The sequence below is a fragment of the Helicoverpa zea genome, chromosome 28 (genome assembly GCF_022581195.2).
Source record: "Helicoverpa zea isolate HzStark_Cry1AcR chromosome 28, ilHelZeax1.1, whole genome shotgun sequence".
NCBI lineage: Eukaryota > Metazoa > Arthropoda > Insecta > Lepidoptera > Noctuidae > Helicoverpa > Helicoverpa zea.
In genome coordinates, this window is record NC_061479.1 from 289,975 (window position 1) to 311,806 (window position 21,832).

Below are 21,832 nucleotides of genomic sequence, written 5' to 3' on the forward strand. Positions count from 1 at the left end.
TAGAAGTTCATAAACAGAAAAATGTGGATAATCTATCCAGATCAGCATTAGGCTAGATGAATAGTACCTGAACCTGGTTTTCAACTGGATCTAGACGGGTTGCGAGTGTCAAATAAATTGATTACTAAATTAAAGTGTTATAAAATATATAAAGCAATTAGCAATAAGTATGTGGTATATTTGCGCACGCTAGTCCCAAGGATCAAGACGCCCAAGAAGGACGTCAGTCCCAACTCCTCGCTACTGGAGATCGATTTAGGTAACGTATATTCTACAAACCCAGTCCCACCCGAGTTTTATTATGTACACCTATCTTATATTCCATTCGAATAGGTAATTATATGTAGATAAACAATCATGATATAACTTTTTATATATCCATATTGATTCTAGACTGTAAAATGTACCACCTGTATAACATACGAAATGCTAGTAAAGAATTGAGTATTTAAACTCAGGTTGAAAATATAATGCGGCTAAAAAATAAAATAATAATTACGATAATTAATTGAATCGTTATTTTATTTGTTTGAAATGTATTTATGTGAAAAGTCTTACCAAGATTGTTTACCACTAGTTAACTGCCTACTTAAATGGAATATAGCCATAATGATTACTTGCGGTCATGAAGGCTGCTGTATTTAAAACACAATTGCCATTTCGGTGAAATGTATTGTATATTTTGTGCTATAAGATGCAGACTCAACACCTAAGGTGTTATTACATGTTGTAACGTAGTTTATGAAACATACTGTTTATTTATTTTTACTTATTCCTTTACATCAGGCAACTAAGGCCTATAGAAGATACGATTTTACCTCCCCATCCAGGAATTATGATGTACTAACTTCCGCCAGCGGCTTCGCCCGCGTGGTGTGTTGATAAAAAGTAGCCTATGTGTTAATCCAGGGTATCACCTATCTACATACCAAATTTCAATCAAATCGGTCCAGCCGTTTTTGCGTGATTGAATAACAAACATACATCCATACATTCTCACAAACTTTCACATTTATAATATAAGTAGGATTTCTATAATAATACTTTTTAATAGAAATTATGTTACTTTGAATAGCGGAGAGCATAGAAAGCGTGGCGAGCAGCGACGCGGAGAAGCTAAGTAAGAACACGGCGCGAGAAGACTGGAAGAGGTATCGGAAAGAATTCCAGCAGCCCGTCAAGTTTAGGTGAGTTCTTGTGTGCCACTTCATGTGTTTATGTATCTGTGTGTTAGCTAGTTATTTTTAAGGGTAGTTATAGAATAATTAATAATTTTAAAAGTTTGTGTTCCGTTCGAGTTAAAGGTAATCTCATTTTGCTATCAATAAAGAATGTTTTAAATCGTAATTTCTGCGGTCTTCCTAAGAGGCCTAAAAATGCATTTCACGCTCAAATACACTTTCTAGTTTCGATAGTTATCAGAAAAGACGTTCTTAAGCAGAATAAAATAGGCCACTAAAACTCCACAGAACAGCCAATTTTTTTTCCACACGCGGTTTGAAGCGTCATAAGAACTGGCAGTCATCAGTTAAACGCAGTTGTCATGTATAAAACCTTAGCAAAAAATTGAAATAAAAGCGCTGTAACCTAGTTCCTCCTCGTCTTCTCTGCAGGGTAATCAACGTCCTCCGTCACTGGGTGGACCAGCACTTCTACGACTTCGAGCGCGAGCCGGCGCTGTTGGACAAGCTGCGGGAGTTCCTCGAGTCCGTCGACGGCAAGCCCATGAAGAAGTGGGTGCAGAGTGTGCTCAAGACGCTGCAGAGGAAGGTACGTAGACCTAGAAAACTTATTCGGTGATGATCAGGACTTGTTTAGCCTATGTATGTTCTTAGTACAATTAGTTACGGCATGTCGGTATTTAAAGACTTGCTACCCTTATTTTTTGACAATAAGGTCTTATTCTAGGATATATAGTTTGTCAAATAATGAATGTTGAAAACGTTGCAGAAGAAGGTATTTTTATTTTATTTTTTATTCATCATGGAACAATAAACAGCTTCAATGATGATGAAGGTACGATGATATTTCAGGAGTTGGAAGCCAATATTACGGCGATAATAAGTTTTCATTCTGCTCTATATAGTTTGCTAAATAGGTTAATAGGCTAAATGACACCTATGAAAGAAATGGAAGTATTCTAAAGTAGCTTCCAAAAAAGAAGCAGACCCAAATGATTGCTTTGTAGATGTCCAAGGAGGTCTTATTTTAGGTTGTGGTCTTTTATGGCGGTCTTGGTCTTTCACTGATATCTTAGAGAAGCAAACGAGGACATTATGTGATCCTAAATGGTCTTAGAGTTCTAAATTTTTTTAGCATATGACTTAAAAATTGCCGTGCAATTTGTCCCCCTTCCTCGCAAGTAACATGACTTGAACTATCCCCTTGCAGAGCCAGCCATCAGACACGGACTCTATAGCGTCGGGCGCTGTGGGCCCCCTGGGCCTGGCGCCCGTCTCGCACGTGTTCGACCGCCTCCCCCCCGCGCCGCTGCGCCACGTCGCCGACCCCGAGCGCTGCGCCTGGCACCCGCTGGCACTGCACCCGCTCGAGCTCGCCCGCCAGCTCACGCTGCTCGAGTTCCATCTCTATAGACAGGTATAGTGTGTTCCCACAGGTCGCCACGTCGCCGACCCCGAGCGCTGCGCCTGGCACCCGCTGGCACTGCACCCGCTCGAGCTCGCCCGCCAGCTCACGCTGCTCGAGTTCCATCTCTATAGACAGGTATAGTGTGTTCCCACAGGTCGCCACGTCGCCGACCCCGAGCGCTGCGCCTGGCACCCGCTGGCACTGCACCCGCTCGAGCTCGCCCGCCAGCTCACGCTGCTCGAGTTCCATCTCTATAGACAGGTATAGTGTGTTCCCACAGGTCGCCACGTCGCCGACCCCGAGCGCTGCGCCTGGCACCCGCTGGCACTGCACCCGCTCGAGCTCGCCCGCCAGCTCACGCTGCTCGAGTTCCATCTCTATAGACAGGTATAGTGTGTTCCCACAGGTCGCCACGTCGCCGACCCCGAGCGCTGCGCCTGGCACCCGCTGGCACTGCACCCGCTCGAGCTCGCCCGCCAGCTCACGCTGCTCGAGTTCCATCTCTATAGACAGGTATAGTGTGTTCCCACAGGTCGCCACGTCGCCGACCCCGAGCGCTGCGCCTGGCACCCGCTGGCACTGCACCCGCTCGAGCTCGCCCGCCAGCTCACGCTGCTCGAGTTCCATCTCTATAGACAGGTATAGTGTGTTCCCACAGGTCGCCACGTCGCCGACCCCGAGCGCTGCGCCTGGCACCCGCTGGCACTGCACCCGCTCGAGCTCGCCCGCCAGCTCACGCTGCTCGAGTTCCATCTCTATAGACAGGTATAGTGTGTTCCCACAGGTCGCCACGTCGCCGACCCCGAGCGCTGCGCCTGGCACCCGCTGGCACTGCACCCGCTCGAGCTCGCCCGCCAGCTCACGCTGCTCGAGTTCCATCTCTATAGACAGGTATAGTGTGTTCCCACAGGTCGCCACGTCGCCGACCCCGAGCGCTGCGCCTGGCACCCGCTGGCACTGCACCCGCTCGAGCTCGCCCGCCAGCTCACGCTGCTCGAGTTCCATCTCTATAGACAGGTATAGTGTGTTCCCACAGGTCGCCACGTCGCCGACCCCGAGCGCTGCGCCTGGCACCCGCTGGCACTGCACCCGCTCGAGCTCGCCCGCCAGCTCACGCTGCTCGAGTTCCATCTCTATAGACAGGTATAGTGTGTTCCCACAGGTCGCCACGTCGCCGACCCCGAGCGCTGCGCCTGGCACCCGCTGGCACTGCACCCGCTCGAGCTCGCCCGCCAGCTCACGCTGCTCGAGTTCCATCTCTATAGACAGGTATAGTGTGTTCCCACAGGTCGCCACGTCGCCGACCCCGAGCGCTGCGCCTGGCACCCGCTGGCACTGCACCCGCTCGAGCTCGCCCGCCAGCTCACGCTGCTCGAGTTCCATCTCTATAGACAGGTATAGTGTGTTCCCACAGGTCGCCACGTCGCCGACCCCGAGCGCTGCGCCTGGCACCCGCTGGCACTGCACCCGCTCGAGCTCGCCCGCCAGCTCACGCTGCTCGAGTTCCATCTCTATAGACAGGTATAGTGTGTTCCCACAGGTCGCCACGTCGCCGACCCCGAGCGCTGCGCCTGGCACCCGCTGGCACTGCACCCGCTCGAGCTCGCCCGCCAGCTCACGCTGCTCGAGTTCCATCTCTATAGACAGGTATAGTGTGTTCCCACAGGTCGCCACGTCGCCGACCCCGAGCGCTGCGCCTGGCACCCGCTGGCACTGCACCCGCTCGAGCTCGCCCGCCAGCTCACGCTGCTCGAGTTCCATCTCTATAGACAGGTATAGTGTGTTCCCACAGGTCGCCACGTCGCCGACCCCGAGCGCTGCGCCTGGCACCCGCTGGCACTGCACCCGCTCGAGCTCGCCCGCCAGCTCACGCTGCTCGAGTTCCATCTCTATAGACAGGTATAGTGTGTTCCCACAGGACCCGTGTATAACTGGGTAAAGGATCCAGAAAGAACATAGATTTAATCAGCAAACGTCTAACACTTCTCCTGAACATGCAGTGGATAATCATTTGATTATTTCCCACAACAGAAAAGGTACAAAGATACATTTCAAATGTAAAAGTGACCATGTTAAAATCATAATCTCTTCGTCACCCTACCCGAATCAGTCAAATATTATTTACCAATACTATTTTTTCTACTGAGTTCATAACAATATAATAATTGTGTTTTACAGGTAAAACCTTCGGAATTAGTGGGTGCCGTGTGGACCAAGAAAGACAAGGAGAAGACTAGCCCCAATCTACTTAGGATAATTAAACATACCACTAATGTAAGTACTATATAATATCAACCATGTTTTCACAGGATGTTCGTCTGAGAGCGGATGCTTGTGATCTCTTTGTTTTGTACCTAAAAGTTTCCTATGTAGCACATTGAAGTTCTCAAAAATACATGTCAAATATTTTTTGCCAATCTAAAAGGACCTATATGTTTGTATTTGCTTATGATTTTCAATTTTACATTTTCACAAAATCTAGCTTCAAAGGCCGTCGCGTTACAACCACTGTTATCAATATTTGTGACGTAACACTAGGGGCTCATACACAAAATTGCGAATCGTCATCGTAATACGAGAGCTCGTGACGCATCGCAAGATCTCGAGAATTGATCCCTAATAGGCAATTCTTCGATGTTAATTCGTAATTTTCGAAAATCTTTTGTATCTTTCTTATCGTCCGACCAAATAAAATCACCAATCCATCTAGAAAAATCTTTGACAGATTGGTTTTGATTTGACAAGGAATCCCAACCCCTTGTAAGATTTACTAATGGACGCCTTCCTTTCGTTACTTGAGCTACAGGAAGGCGCCTGATCTACTTTCTTTATGACATTTCCGCTTTCTTTCTTCTTGTAGTTTGAAGTACAGTCACCACTCGCCAGAATATCAAGCTACTACAAACTGTCAAATTTCTTTAATTCAATTTGAACTTTATCTCTAAAGCATAACGTTTAATGTTGTTTGGCAAGTTGTAGTAGCTTTATATACATCCGATCATAATTTACATGTACAATATGATGTACTCCAGTTCACCCGCTGGATGGAGAAGTGGATAGTGGAGAGTGAGAACCTAGAAGAGCGCGTGGGCGTGGTGTGCCGCCTGCTGGACGTGTGCGTGGCGCTGCGACACCTCAACAACTTCAACGGCGTCCTCGCCGTCGTGGCGGCCTGCGGCTCAGCCTCCGTGCACCGCCTCCGGGCCACCTTCCAGGTACCAGGAGTTACACATACACCTCATGTACAGACAACAGCACATCAGCCGAAAGATGTCCATTGCTGGACTGCTGCGTCCCCAAGGTGCTCGATATTAGCAACCCGCATCCACTGCTCCCGAACACCTTGGTCAGGTAGCGTCTCCTGGGCATCAGACGACACCACATCAAGCTTCTCCAATATATCAAATCCCAATCAACATTGAACCTGTGGGCGTTTGTACAGATTTGACTATGTGACAGCCGGCTTATTTTTGACCAAGAGTGTCCTTGGAGTTTTTGCCAATTTATTTCAGTTTTTACACATGAGCTTTCTAATCTATACGGAAGGAAAATTGTTGATGAACTAAGAAGACTCAAATCATTTTACACTAGTAACTTTAGAAAACTCAATCTATTAATATTTAACGTCTTGTACCCCGCAGATGGTCCCGATCCGCCTCATCCGAGCTCTAGAAGAGTTCCGCGAGCTGAACTCGGACCACTTCCGTCGCTACCAGGAGCGACTGCGCAGCATCAACCCGCCCTGCGTGCCCTTCTTCGGCATGTACCTCACCAACATCCTGCACATCGAGGAGGGGAACCTCGGTCAGTATACTGCGGCACCAGGGTCGAGGGGACCAGCTGACAGCGGTGCTGGCTACAGTTGATGTCCTCCTAGCCGATTACTGGCTACGACGACTGTTCTGGAGATCAGCCAGCTGCGCAGGACATATTATAGTGCACGCACATTTGCTTGGACACAGGTGCACTCACTATTCCTTCACTCTCATAGCGCGATGCGACGACATTTACGTGTTCTCCGATGCATGGGTGTATCAATCAACAACTTTCACCAACGAGGCAGTTCAGTATACTGCAGCACCAAACGCCATGTCACCACCCAGCACTGTGTTTATCCGAGTGCTGGAGGAACTGCACTCGGACCAGTGTTTCACATACCAGAGCAACTGCCTATCTGACCACCACAACCCAGTTACCCGAATAACTCCTTGAAAACCTGGCTTTCAGACTTACTTGCTTTTGAGGGTAGTAACAGTTGACTAAGATGTTCAAATGACAGCCGGTGCCCACCACTTGATTGTGCCTTCCGAAACACTGAAGAACTCGTCATGACAAGAAGGTCACTCATCCACAGACCGACCGCGCCAAGCGTTGCTTAACCTTATGATTGATCGACCCGCACGGCTTGACTTAGCTACGACCTCATCAGTCTACTAAGATATTGTGTTTCTTGATCGGAGATCATCAAATGACCCCTCCCGTTGTGGGTGCAGCGCTCGGGAGTGTCAGACTCACCCCACCATGTTCCTTCTTAAGCCCTTTATGTACCAGCGCCGCGGTAACTCGCGCGAACAATCTACTAACAATATGAATGTATGTATTGCAGACTACCTCCCGGACTCGGAGCTGATCAACTTCTCGAAGCGGCGCAAGGTGGCGGAGATCACGGGCGAGATCCAGCAGTACCAGAACCAGCCCTACTGCCTCACGCTAGAGCCCAAGACCAGGGTGGGTATTCACTGCATCATGATTTACTCATCATCATCATTCTGCCCTTATCAAAATTGTATTTGTGGTCGGCGCAACATGTCATCTTCTTCCATACTCTTCTACTTGCCGTCATCTCACAAGTAACATTTTGTCTGACCATAACGATTTTCACACAATCCAAAATAATAATATTCTATCTTCATCGCTCTACAGTGGATAAAGTCCTATTTGAGTAATAGGAAATAATGCGTTACAATCAATAGAATTAACAAAAATAGAGACATGACACCTTACTATTCAGAGTATAGACATAATAAATACGGCGTACCGCAAGGAAGTGTGCTTGGTCCAGTATTATTCCTTATATATATAAATGACATTACAGAAATAACAAAACATAAAAGCGTCCTATTTGCTGATGATATATCCATTGTAGTAGCAACTGATAAAAAACAAAATACCATTGGAGATCATGAATGTGAAATTAATAATACTATCAATAAATGAATACATTGGCTTGAAACTAACCATTTAAAGATAAACCTAAACAAATCCGTCTATATACAATTCAACCATGCAAATAATAATAAAAATAACATTAAACTTAATATAAATCAACTCAACGAAGTAACACATACAAAGTTCCTAGGTATAATAATAGATAAAGATATTAATTGGAAATTACATGTAGATAATGTTAGCACTAGAATTAATAAATTCGTATACGCACAAAAAATGTTACTAATATAAAAACTGCTCTTATATCATATCACGCCTATGTTGAATCGATATTACGATATGGTGTAATAATGTGGGGCAATAGCACTGATATGAATAGAGCATTCGTTGCTCAAAAAAAGTGCATAAGGTCAATTTGTGGACTAAAACCCGAAGAGTCATGTCGACCAATGTTTAAGAAACTTGGCTTGCTACCGCTCCCATGCATTTACATTTACGAAATATGCGTATTTGTAGTTAAGCACATACATCTGTTTAAAACTGCAAATGAAATATGTTCACGGATCAGACGAGATCCTTTTAGATTAGTACAGAGTGATCCACCAAGACTGACCAAATATAATAAAAATTGTCTTGCAACATGTGTGCGGATATATAATAAGATGCCAAGTCATTTTAAAGTATCTAGACACACGGCAGTGTGTCCGCCAAGTTCGAGCAAAAAAAGCGACACACCGGCCGTGGGTTATATTACACGAACCATTTCGGGCCAAATTCGACCCCCCTATAACTCAAAATCTATTTTATTTACATATTTCAAATTTCTAGTATCTGTTGAGACCCCCTCACTTATCTAAAATACAAAATTTCATTAATATACCTATTGTAGGTCTTGAGATATTGACGTCAGAAAATCGCTATTTTTACTATACACTCACTGACTGATTCACTGATTCACTGACTCACTCATCAAAAACCTAGACCACTTCCAATGGTCGTATCGACTTGAAATTTGGCATGGAGGTAGGTCTTTATGTCAAGGTAAAGGGAAAAATCTGAAAATGGCCAAGTGTGAGTCGGTTTCAAAATAATGAAGGTGTAAAATACCCAGTGTAAATTTATACCCCTAAGGAACTAAAACGAACTAAATTTATCTATATTTATATAATATATCTTCGAATGGTCGTACCGATCTGAAATTCGTTACAAAGGTTTGTATTTAGTCAAAGTAAAAATCTGAAAACGGCCAAGTGTGAGTCACTTTCGAAAATAACGAATGTGTAACTTTGATCCACGAACATAATATATGATGACATGTCATGTCAGTCAGTTGGTAAATCTAGTCCATTTAGTTAATCTAGTTCATTTCTTTGTAAGAAGCATAGTGCATATTCAAAAATCTGAAAGATAGTATAAATGAGACATTTCCTTAACTAACTTAATCATAAGAAAAAAATAAAATAAACAATGATGATTACTTGGCAAGTTTTAATAGAAAATTAAATACTTGATTCATTGCGTTTAGTAGGTTTATAAGAAGGTGTGTGAAAACTTGCCAAGTAACATCATTAAAAAGTAACTATTTTTAACTGAGGTATGTGTATGGAACTTGGTACTTATTCAGATCTCACTTCTTTTATAGGCGAAGGATTTCCATATTATCGAACTTGGCAGCCTTTCACATTTTTGTTTTGGGTGGGATTAAATATAAGACTGTTGAAGATTGCATTATATAAATGGTTGAATGAATATAATTTTTATAGTTTAAAAGAATTTATGGATTACAAATGTTAATGCCTTAAATAGTTTAGTTTAGTTTACCTAAAATTTTTGCGTGCTATGTTCATCTTAGCTAAACATGCTTGTACCTATATTATTATTATAGTTCGGCCATTCAGAGAATGCGTTCCTGACACGTCGCGATTGAACTGACGACGTAACTTTGCAATGGCGTTGCAGTTACGATAAAAATATTTTTGCTGGTTGTTTACCGTTTTAACAATTGAGGAGCATTAAAACAACATTATTATATCAATAATCAATGAATGTTATAATTTTGTGCCAAACTGAGTGTCAAATAACTTGGTAAACAATATTTTTCTAAATCTATACTGCGCTATTACAAGGTTATGTCAGCGGTTTATATTTTGTAGTGCTGTGCTAAAAATAACAGGCAAGTATCGTAATCTGTTCTTATACAGTTATAATATAAAATAATACGTTTTGATTTTCTTTTTAAGAATTGGAAAATAATGGACTATAAGACTTAATTATAACGTTTATGAAATATAAAAATAAAACTATGACCAAACCGCATTTTTATACTTAGATTAAAAATGGTAACCCCAAATGGCGTTATGGGCCGCCATTTTGTGACGCTAAAACAGTCGTCCGTTGTCGTTTCGTGCGCATAGACCACGTTTTTCAAGTGTTTTCGATCTGTTTTTATTTGATTACCCGGCTTTTGTTAGACCGAGATATCAGGATTGATTCTGTTATTGATAATAATATAATTATACATGTAGGCGAAGATGATGATGAAGACACCACCTCCTCAAGCAAATCGGAGTCTGATTAATATTCTGTTCGCACATTCAATTCAATGTACTTGTAACAAAGAATAAATAAAACAATTTTATTATATGAATATTACCTTTTTTTGGTTTCCACTTAAATAACTAAAATATAAAACAAATGATTCCGCCAATTTAAAACGAAAATAATCTTAAAATAATGCGGCGGTTCATTTTGAAGGAACGGTAACGAACTCAGTGTTATGTTGTGCCCATCACTAGTCGTGACTAACTGATAGGTGTCAGGAACGCATTCTCTGAACGGCCGAAGTATAACACCTTTGTATACCATGTTTAATGCAAATAAACGATTTATTATTATTATTTTATTATGTATGTCTCTACCAGACCTCGGGACTACAGAGTCCCGGATTTTTGGGAGGCGAACGTGGGGCCGAAGCCAACACGCTGAAGCCCTTTTGAGACAACTTTAATGAAATGGTGACACAAAACCGACGATTATCCCTGTATACACTATAGAAAAGTACCTAAGGACAATCCCCGGTTCTGTGCTAAACTATTGCTAACTATGGATGAAAACTACTTGGGCTATTGTGATGGGATGTTAGTGGACTAGGAATGGGAAGACTATGGGAACTATGGCACCTGCCGATAACAATGTTTGCACACGTAAAAATGGCAGGTGGAGACTCGCCAACTCACTTACTGGGCCCCCGGGAATCAGTCGCTAAATCGCAACAAGGGGGCAACAGGTACATGAGCGGCTGAAGGGTGAGGATACCTCGGCGGACTTTAAACGCAGATCACGCGCTCCCTGTGGGTCCAGCATCACCGGCCCACTCGCCACTTACCACGAGGCACCTACCCTCCGAGCGGGCTGCTAACCCTACTCTAGCGACTCCACTCTGACCGGCCGGTGAAGGCAAGCCAAGAGGCGGGAGACCTATCCCCCGTCATGCTTCACTCCGGCAAGCCGGAGGTGGGGGACAGTATACTCTCCCTGGAGCACTCGGATATATAGCCCCGAGGGGTCGCTACTCCCCGTCATCCGCCTCAGATGCCCTGCGGGGCTTTATTATTATTATTATTCAATAAAAAATAAACTATAGAAAAGAAGGCAGATTATTTTTACGAAATAAATTAACAACACTGGATATCATAACACACAAAGATTATATAATTTAATCCAGCATTGTATAGTGGGTGGTACTTCAGAAAACATCAAATTTAAGAAAACTGACATTCATCATGTTCTCTGATGCACGGGTGTATTAATCACCGACTTCCAAACAACGGGCTGCTTTGTGAAAGTTTCCAAGCCTGTGGGCCGGTTCTGGGAATCGCCTTTTGTCACAACAGTCGCACTATGAAAGAAACATTCAAAGTCAAAGTCAAATCATTTATTTCATTTAGGCCTTTACAAGCACTTATGAACGTCAAAAATATAACTAAGTTTGATTCTAGTTGCCCATTCCAAAAGTAGCTTCCTATGGAGAAGAACGGGCAAGAAACTTCATGGTTACTCTTTTTTAAAAATAATATGGTCTTACAGTTTGTATGTATTGATACATACAGTAACAGCATGCGAAGATCATGTAGAATCGCAAAAGACAAATGAGGATAAAATGACAATTAAAATGGTACATGGTGGCTACTTTTATTGGCATAGAACATAGGTGGTATCAGAATGTGCGAATTATAATTACTATAATGTATATATTGCAGGCGTTCCTGGAGTCCTTGGACCCGTTCCCGGGCAAGGACGACAACGAGATCACGAACTACCTGTACGCCAAGAGCCTCGAGATCGAGCCGCGCCTCGCCAAGCAGATGCCCAAGTTTGTCAGTATATACGCAACTGTTTTATATACATAATAGTTTGTCCGAATGTAGTGATGCCAAGTTACTAGGTTATAAGTGCTAAGTAATCGTGGTGACCTAGTGGGTAAAGAGCCAACCTCTCAAGTACTTGTGCGTGGGTTCGATTCCAAGGCAAGCAAGAAGTACCAATACAATTTTACTAAGTTTATGTGTACTCCGAATTAGGTGCCAGATAAGGTGGGGTGGGGTAGACTATGATTGTGCTCAGCGCGATGTCAATATGAGAACAAAAATATATTTTATTGGTTAATATTTATTTTTGTGATAGTAGTCTTTATATATCCGATGTTATTATATTTTTTAATGTGTTTTTTGATAATTATGTTTTTTTTTTTTCAATATAATAAAATGAAAAATTCTGACAGAAAATCATAAAGTTCGGTGTTGACATGTGGCTTCGTATGTGGTATATATTTAGTGTTTATATAATATAGTAAGATATTGTTTCCGCAGCCGCGTCGCTACCCGGAGCTGTCGCTGAAGCAGGTGAAGGTGTCGCGACGTGCGCACGCGCACGACAACAACTCGCACTGCGACGATACCGCTAGTCAGTATTACTTACTATTTATTACTAGTTATGTCATTTACTTAAATTAATCTCAGTTTTATTTAAAAATTAGTCCCCAACTGCTTGTATACCGCTTATTATAAACAATAGAAATCGAATGTGTACATGTGCACCCCGGTACACGCGGGGTGGCGGCGGGCTGGGCGGCGGGTTGGGCGGCCGCCTCGACGGACACACGCTATGAGCGCGATGTATTCACATTTTAAACTACAAAATATTTCGTACCTTCTTTACCTCTATAATATCACCACGCTCTTTTTTTGTGTTAACTTTTAAATGTGTTTTCAAACTAAAAATTAACGCACTCACTCCATCCAAGCCTTATAATTTTTTGGTTTCATAAATAAACAAATCTCAGCAAAACACATAAACCAAAAAGCAGTTCCTAAACTATGCTCCATCTTTTTCCAAATCGCTTGAATGCAGAATTCTCATATAATGTTCAGAAATTTCCTCAATTCTAGTGGTCTTACTACAAAAACTTAAACATGTGTCAAACATTTGTCTAAAAAAAGTGTGGCTGCAAAATGAACCTTATTTCAACGTCATAATCTGTCATTTTTTTAGACAATTGTTAGACGTTTAAATTTTTTTGTGGTACGACGGTAGTTGTCTTAAAATACATTTCCAAATTAAGAAGTGAGAATTATATTAATACTACCACTTGTCAAAAAAACAACTATGTACACACTAAAGTTATCCAAATACGTGAAGTTAAAGTATAACATGTTTGTCCAGGTATGACGTCACAGATATCTCCGACGAGCATCAGTCAGTGGGACGGCGGCTCCATACAATCACTACCTCTGGACTTGAGTAAGTATAACATTATCATCATTGACCATCCCCTACTAATATTATAAAGAGGAAAACTTTGTTTGGTTGTAATAGATAAACTCAAAAACTACTGGACCGATTTTAAATATTCTTTCACTATTAGAAAGCTATATTATCTGCGAGTAACATAGGCTATATTTTATCCCGGTGAAACCGCGGGAAAACGGCTAGTATGAAATAATTTACTTTGTTTCATTTCGGTACTTGACAGCCAGTCAAATTCAATACTTTTAATGAACCGTCAAAAACATTTACTTTCTATGCAATTTGTATCTGAAATTCGACGTTACAGATTTTTCATATCAAGCTGTGTATTTATTTTTCTTAAAACAACAATAAAAAATAAATATATTTTTCCATTAAAACGATAAATGAGTGGCATTATTTTAAGATGCTTTATCAAATGAATAAATAAAGAATTTTATTTCGGACCTAGTAAAATACCCAATAAATTTATAAAATAAATGCCCATTATTGCTGTTTCGTAAAGGAAGCCGACCCCAACATAGTTGGGAAAAAGGCTCGGGAGATAGAGATGATGATTTTGCACATTTTGTACAGTGCCAGACTTACCTTAGGCGTTTTCTCCCTTTCTCTCCTACTGCATTTATCTTGTATGAAGAGTAAACATGCCTGTTTGTCCGCAGTGTCGAGCAGCAAGCAGGAGCTGACGAGCCCGCGGCTGGAGCGCAGCTCGCTGTCGCAGCTCAGCCAGCTCAGCCAGCTCAGCCTCTTCGACAAGGGACTGGCGCTCTTCGACAAGAACAAGCCGCACCAGAACCACAAGTCAGTATAATTTGTATGAATTTGTTATGCAGGTTGGAGGAGAGATATAAGTAAATAAAGAGACAACAAGATTGGACAAGTGTCAGAATAAACATCCACGTTCCGGGTGTGTTTACGATCGAACATTGAAACGTCACTCAATTTTACGTAAAATCAAATGTTATCCTGCTTTTGTCACACGATAATTCTTAAACCGTAAAATTACTGTGACTGAAAGAAGTTAAGTCAGACTTTGTGCTATGAAAGATGGAGACATCTGATGGTTTACCACTGATATACAGGGTGTGTCGTTCACAATCACATTAAATCCTATCGCATATACTTATATTCTATGGCGAATTGTAAAAAAAATAACCATAATAATCCATTCAGTGGTTTAACCACAGGAGTCATTTTTCGTTTTTATAATAAACAACATCATGTGTAAAGCAGAGATAAAGTTAGGAGTATCGAATGTTTTGATCAGTTGACAGCTGTCAGTTTTCAAGGGAGAATTTCAGTGGTTTTAATGACGGACTCTTAGCCCGGTCGCAGACATTCGGTTTCCTGATCAGGAATTCAGATTCGGAAACCGAAATGCTCTTTTTTCATACAAAATGTTCACAAGAGCGCACACGTTCTTACTTTTTCCGGACGGAAAAAAACCTGACATTCGGTTTAAAATTTTCTCCGTGCGTTCGGGTACTCAGAACGGAATAAAACCTGATGACGTCATTCCGAACGCAGCGCTCGCGAACAATTTGGTTCGACCGCCGCACACATACGGAAAGGACATTGTTCAATTTTGGCCTAAGAACCAATGTGAATATAAATTATGCTATAATTTTCATTTATTTTTATATCGTTTGAAACATATTTTAGTATTCCACGGACACTTCAAATAAATAAATTACAAATAAAAAGTTGGGTCACAATTATTGATGCCTTATAAAATGTTTTCCGTCAGCCAGTGCTGCCAGTTTCGGAAGTTTCCGCGCTTTCGGTAAATGCGGATCGAATAGAAAACCTCCTTTCCGAAGTCGGTTATTAAAATTAGTTGGTAACATTTTATTCATTTAAATACCTAAACTGACTAGCTAAAAAAAAACTAGTATTCTATATTTTTTAAGCGAAATCCCGAATTTCTAGCTTGGTATTCGAGTATTATAGTTTTCGTAATTGGCAACACTGGTGTACTTCAGTCAGTATGCTAGTAGTCAGTTTGATTGCTTTGCGACTATCGTTTCTTTTGTGATTTTCTATGCGTTTCATGGTTTTATTCTAACAACTTTGGCTTGATTACGGACTCCGATTAGATTGCGTACTTGGTAGACTCGGCTGTGTGTAAAGGACTGGATTTTCCTGGCATTTTCGGATATTGCTCTGTCTGTGATCGAATTTAGTTGTATTATAATTACAACAATGGATGTAGAGTATAGTTTATATTGTGTAAATTGTGGATCTGCTGGAGGTTCTTTGGTATTAGAAAACGAAGATATACTTCGTTGCATACAACAATGGACTGCTCCCCGTATGGTAAGTGGTCTACGAAAGTGTTTTTCTAATTTTGATAAGAATGTTACTGCCTACTTATGTTTTCATAAGCACACAATTTCTCGGTTTTCAAATCAATTGCCACAATTGCAAGTTACTTGACATTTACTAATGTTTTATTGTATTTATTTATTGTATTTATTTATTACAGGTTGAAGCTCTAGACCTTATATGTACGACGTGTTGGTCTGAAAGTCGAGCATAATAAGATGCAATGCACTGTTGGACGCAATTGTGTACTTTTTAAGAAGCTCCTACCATCACGCAAACGAAATCATCAAATTATTGCTTTGAGAACTGATAATCGTTGGGCGTAGAACAGTGGGCTGTTGTGCCCACATAATGACTATTATCTGGTACTTAAGCTGGGCGAGATACCAAAATTCAATTGAACCCCCTGCTCAGTTCTTAGATAATAATATTATTGAGAAATATTGATGATTAAAAACCTTTAATTGAATATAAATATTGTTTTTATTGAACATCCTCGAAAACCTCATTCATTGTTATTGGTAAACCTTACTTTAACTGTTAAATTATTTTGTGTGGTAATGACATTTTTAGTATGGTCTGTGCCTTCTTGGTAATAGACCGCGGGTTCGATTCCCGCCTTATGGCATGTAGATAGCTAGGTAACTGTCTAATATAAAAGTAGTATCAATCATTTAAATAAATAATTCTCCATCGTAATAATATCGATATTTTATGAATTGTGGTGAATGGAACTCTTCCATTTTGGATACTTATGCGTTTTATCACAAATCCAAAGTGGATTCACTATATATTAAGAAACGTAACGTTGAAAGCAAAAGCGTTAAGGTAGTTGTTTTTCATAAAAATTGTAAGCATTTATGAAAACTAGCCACACGCCCCGTCTTCGCACGGTGGCAATGTAAAACCTTGGTGTAAACTTTCCTCTTGACCTCTCTATCTATTAAAAAAAATCGCACCTAAATCCATTGCGTAGTTTTAAAGATCTAAGCATTCATAGGGACAGACAGAAAATGCAACTTTGTAAAATGATAATTGTCAAAGAATTATCTTAAACTTGACTATAGTTCGGCCATTCAGAGAATGCGTTCCTGACACGTCGCGATTGAACTGACGACGTAACTACATTCATTGATTATTGATATAATAATGTTGTTTTAATGCTCCTCAATTGTTAAAACGGTAAACAACCAGCAAAAATATTTTTATCGTAACTGCAACGCCATTGCAAAGTTACGTCGTCAGTTCAATCGCGACGTGTCAGGAACGCATTCTCTGAATGGCCGAACTATAGGTACTATCTCTTTTCCTAGTATCTAGTAGAGTAGTCTTTTCCTAGATCTAGAAGAGAACATATAGAGCTGTACATAGTATTGTTGATATTTTGTATAGTGTAGTTTGATAATACTACTCTGATATTTCACGCAAGCTTGGTTATTTTTTATTTATAACCTCAAAATATTAACTTTTTTCGTAATTATTTTAGTTTCCTGAAGTGTCCGTTCGTGAAAACTTATTTCATAGGATTCCATATAATTTTAAGAGTTTATAGAGGTCACTTTCCATTCGAACGGTTCTTAGGCAGAACATGTATGGAGCCGGAACAATGTCCTTTTCATTCTGAATCAAGGTAGCCCTGTTCCGAATGGACGTGTATCAGAGCATTCAGAGCCCGCCTGTGACTGGCTTTTTATATGTTTTTATTTTTGTATTAAATATTATTTTATATTATTTTTAAAAAATCCTGTTTATTTAACAATTAACAAACGTACACATAATTACATAAATAAACACCTAAAAATAATGATTTTTTTTTTGTTTCTCTTGTACCTATGCCTTTATAGTAATAATAATCAATTTTTATTGAGATAATACAATCCATTATTGTTAGTAAAACATTTATGAAGTTCATCAAAGGATTTAATGGACTTTTTATAACACTTAAATAATTCTTCTGGGTATGCTCGTAATTTAGCTGTTTTAACATAGAATTGACTTTCGGATAATCTTTGAGCATTCGACGGGTGTACCCAGTAACGTCGTTTCCTCTTTTTCTTGTTTAGCGCCAGTAAAAGTGCAACAGCAATCAATTCGTCACAGTCCATGATGTCGTGCCTTCAATATGGTTCCTCTTTACGCACTGGCCATGTAAATTCCGAATGAAAAAAACCGAATGTGTGCGCTAGTGTCACGGAATCCCGAATCTGAATTCCTGATCAGGAAACCGTATCCGGAAACTGAATGTCTGCGGCCGGGCTTATATGGTGTTTTTATTATTTTACTTTTTTTAGAATTCTTTCTTTCATCTTTACGTATTTTATTTTTTTTCTTTGTGCTAATCGACAAATGTATATTAATCAGTACATTTACGTATTTAATTTGATTAGGTACGACACACCGGATATAGGGAGGTCTAAAATAAGTGAAAAAAATAAAGGTGTATTTCGGACCCAAGGTCATCAATAACATAAATTTCAATTTTCTTATAACAAGTCTTTAATAATTGTGCAATTTAAGCGCGTGGAGGGAGCATACAGAGAGGAATTATGAAATAGCTAGAATTTTGATCTTAAAATCGATGTTTTCAAAAACCCCATTTATTATGTTTCCGTACCAAATTATTGTATGTGTATTCCAGGAGCAGCACCCGCGACGAGCCGCCGTCGCCGCGGGACCGACACTCGCCGCGACACGACCGGTCAGTACATATTAACTTGTATTACATACACTTCAACATAGCTGTTTGTCAGTTTTATTCATGCGAAGTAGTATTTTATTTGCGTATTTTTTTTATTTTTTTTTAATTTGAGAGAGAGAGAGAAAGTTTTGAGTGCTGTATGAAGTTGTTAAGCATATAATTCGATTAAAAAAGGGGGCTTTAATATAACTTTTTACATAAAAATAGTAGACCATTAGTTAATTGTCTGCGTGGTGTCGCTCTGCTGACATTGAACACCTTTGGCAGTCTTACTTAGAAGTATTGGATTGCCCGGGTAACTGGGCTGAGGAGGTCAGCTGTATACCGCTACTTGAAACAAGGCATTTAAATAGCGGAGAGGCAGGAACATGACTGAAACGCTGAGTGTCCTACTTGCACGCAGCACTCGTGCTACTCACACATCTAAGGATCGCCTAATGTGGGATAGGTCATAGACTCCAAAAGCTGTTTTTCCTAGATTGCTAACAATATATTCTGTATACCCCTACAGACAAACATCAACTTGCTCCAACAAGCCGGCGCTGTCTCCGCGCAACGCCATCGTGGACGCCGAACTGTTCTACTCTAGGACCCTAGACCCCAGGCTCACGCCCAGGAGACAGGAACAGGTATAGTCACACTCAAAAATATATGTATCAAATAAGCCTTTCGAAGACGGAAGACGCTGGATGCAGATCGCCTCCAACAGGTATCTGTGGAGATCAAAGGGGGAGGCCTATGTTCAGCAGTGGACGTCCTATGCCTGAGATAATGATGATGATGAAACGTCAAGCTAGTTGCACGGCTTCAAAGTAGGTCTCATGGAGAAGAACCGGCAAGAAACTCCATAGACATTTTCGGATCAGATTTTTTCAAAATATACGTGTTACAGATTTTGTAGATACTAAAAGTGTTAAAGTATGTGTTACCCTTCTGCAACATTAATCTGTCTTTCTTCTTATTTCAATGATATAATATTTTGCACGGGCTGGCGATTTTTTTAATACTTTTTCAACACGTTGTATAAATATATGTGCAGAAGTATATCAGTACACAGAAGAACACGTAAGAATACCCACGGAAATAGCTATATGTATGTATGTACCTCTATTAATAATATATTGTATGTGATACAGGAGCTAGTGCCCCCGCTCCTGCCGCGCGGCGAGCCGGAGCGTCCGCCCGCGCCGCCGCCACGCCCCGCCTCGCCCGACCACCTCGGTGAGTACACTAGCATGCTATCACACAGAGGGACATGCATACAGGAGCTAGTGCGTCCGCCCGCGCCGCCGCCACGCCCCGCCTCGCCCGACCACCTCGGTGAGTACACTAGCATGCTATCACACAGAGGGACATGCATACAGGAGCTAGTGCGTCCGCCCGCGCCGCCGCCACGCCCCGCCTCGCCCGACCACCTCGGTGAGTACACTAGCATGCTATCACACAGAGGGACATGCATACAGGAGCTAGTGCGTCCGCCCGCGCCGCCGCCACGCCCCGCCTCGCCCGACCACCTCGGTGAGTACACTAGCATGCTATCACACAGAGGGACATGCATACAGGAGCTAGTGCGTCCGCCCGCGCCGCCGCCACGCCCCGCCTCGCCCGACCACCTCGGTGAGTACACTAGCATGCTATCACACAGAGGGACATGCATACAGGAGCTAGTGCGTCCGCCCGCGCCGCCGCCACGCCCCGCCTCGCCCGACCACCTCGGTGAGTACACTAGCATGCTATCACACAGAGGGACATGCATACAGGAGCTAGTGCGTCCGCCCGCGCCGCCGCCACGCCCCGCCTCGCCCGACCACCTCGGTGAGTACACTAGCATGCTATCACACAGAGGGACATGCATACAGGAGCTAGTGCGTCCGCCCGCGCCGCCGCCACGCCCCGCCTCGCCCGACCACCTCGGTGAGTACACTAGCATGCTATCACACAGAGGGACATGCATACAGGAGCTAGTGCGTCCGCCCGCGCCGCCGCCACGCCCCGCCTCGCCCGACCACCTCGGTGAGTACACTAGCATGCTATCACACAGAGGGACATGCATACAGGAGCTAGTGCGTCCGCCCGCGCCGCCGCCACGCCCCGCCTCGCCCGACCACCTCGGTGAGTACACTAGCATGCTATCACACAGAGGGACATGCATACAGGAGCTAGTGCGTCCGCCCGCGCCGCCGCCACGCCCCGCCTCGCCCGACCACCTCGGTGAGTACACTAGCATGCTATCACACAGAGGGACATGCATACAGGAGCTAGTGCGTCCGCCCGCGCCGCCGCCACGCCCCGCCTCGCCCGACCACCTCGGTGAGTACACTAGCATGCTATCACACAGAGGGACATGCATACAGGAGCTAGTGCGTCCGCCCGCGCCGCCGCCACGCCCCGCCTCGCCCGACCACCTCGGTGAGTACACTAGCATGCTATCACACAGAGGGACATGCATACAGGAGCTAGTGCGTCCGCCCGCGCCGCCGCCACGCCCCGCCTCGCCCGACCACCTCGGTGAGTACACTAGCATGCTATCACACAGAGGGACATGCATACAGGAGCTAGTGCGTCCGCCCGCGCCGCCGCCACGCCCCGCCTCGCCCGACCACCTCGGTGAGTACACTAGCATGCTATCACACAGAGGGACATGCATACAGGAGCTAGTGCGTCCGCCCGCGCCGCCGCCACGCCCCGCCTCGCCCGACCACCTCGGTGAGTACACTAGCATGCTATCACACAGAGGGACATGCATACAGGAGCTAGTGCGTCCGCCCGCGCCGCCGCCACGCCCCGCCTCGCCCGACCACCTCGGTGAGTACACTAGCATGCTATCACACAGAGGGACATGCATACAGGAGCTAGTGCGTCCGCCCGCGCCGCCGCCACGCCCCGCCTCGCCCGACCACCTCGGTGAGTACACTAGCATGCTATCACACAGAGGGACATGCATACAGGAGCTAGTGCGTCCGCCCGCGCCGCCGCCACGCCCCGCCTCGCCCGACCACCTCGGTGAGTACACTAGCATGCTATCACACAGAGGGACATGCATACAGGAGCTAGTGCGTCCGCCCGCGCCGCCGCCACGCCCCGCCTCGCCCGACCACCTCGGTGAGTACACTAGCATGCTATCACACAGAGGGACATGCATACAGGAGCTAGTGCGTCCGCCCGCGCCGCCGCCACGCCCCGCCTCGCCCGACCACCTCGGTGAGTACACTAGCATGCTATCACACAGAGGGACATGCATACAGG

The 21,832-nt window shown here is 43.4% G+C and overlaps 1 protein-coding gene across 1 annotated transcript in view; it reads left to right on the forward strand.

Annotated features, from left to right (window-relative positions):
- LOC124643630 (protein son of sevenless) overlaps positions 1-21,832 on the forward strand; it is a 78,915-nt gene that overhangs the window by 46,840 nt on the left and 10,243 nt on the right. The window contains exons 18-31 of the mRNA XM_047182645.1: positions 1,076-1,187; positions 1,614-1,770; positions 2,392-2,598; positions 4,768-4,863; positions 5,622-5,804; positions 6,231-6,393; positions 7,196-7,317; positions 12,018-12,134; positions 12,627-12,720; positions 13,480-13,557; positions 14,226-14,364; positions 18,527-18,586; positions 19,098-19,215; positions 19,723-19,807. Coding sequence (XP_047038601.1) covers positions 1,076-1,187; positions 1,614-1,770; positions 2,392-2,598; positions 4,768-4,863; positions 5,622-5,804; positions 6,231-6,393; positions 7,196-7,317; positions 12,018-12,134; positions 12,627-12,720; positions 13,480-13,557; positions 14,226-14,364; positions 18,527-18,586; positions 19,098-19,215; positions 19,723-19,807 — 1,731 coding nt within the window. The remainder of the gene's footprint in view (positions 1-1,075; positions 1,188-1,613; positions 1,771-2,391; positions 2,599-4,767; positions 4,864-5,621; positions 5,805-6,230; positions 6,394-7,195; positions 7,318-12,017; positions 12,135-12,626; positions 12,721-13,479; positions 13,558-14,225; positions 14,365-18,526; positions 18,587-19,097; positions 19,216-19,722; positions 19,808-21,832) is intronic.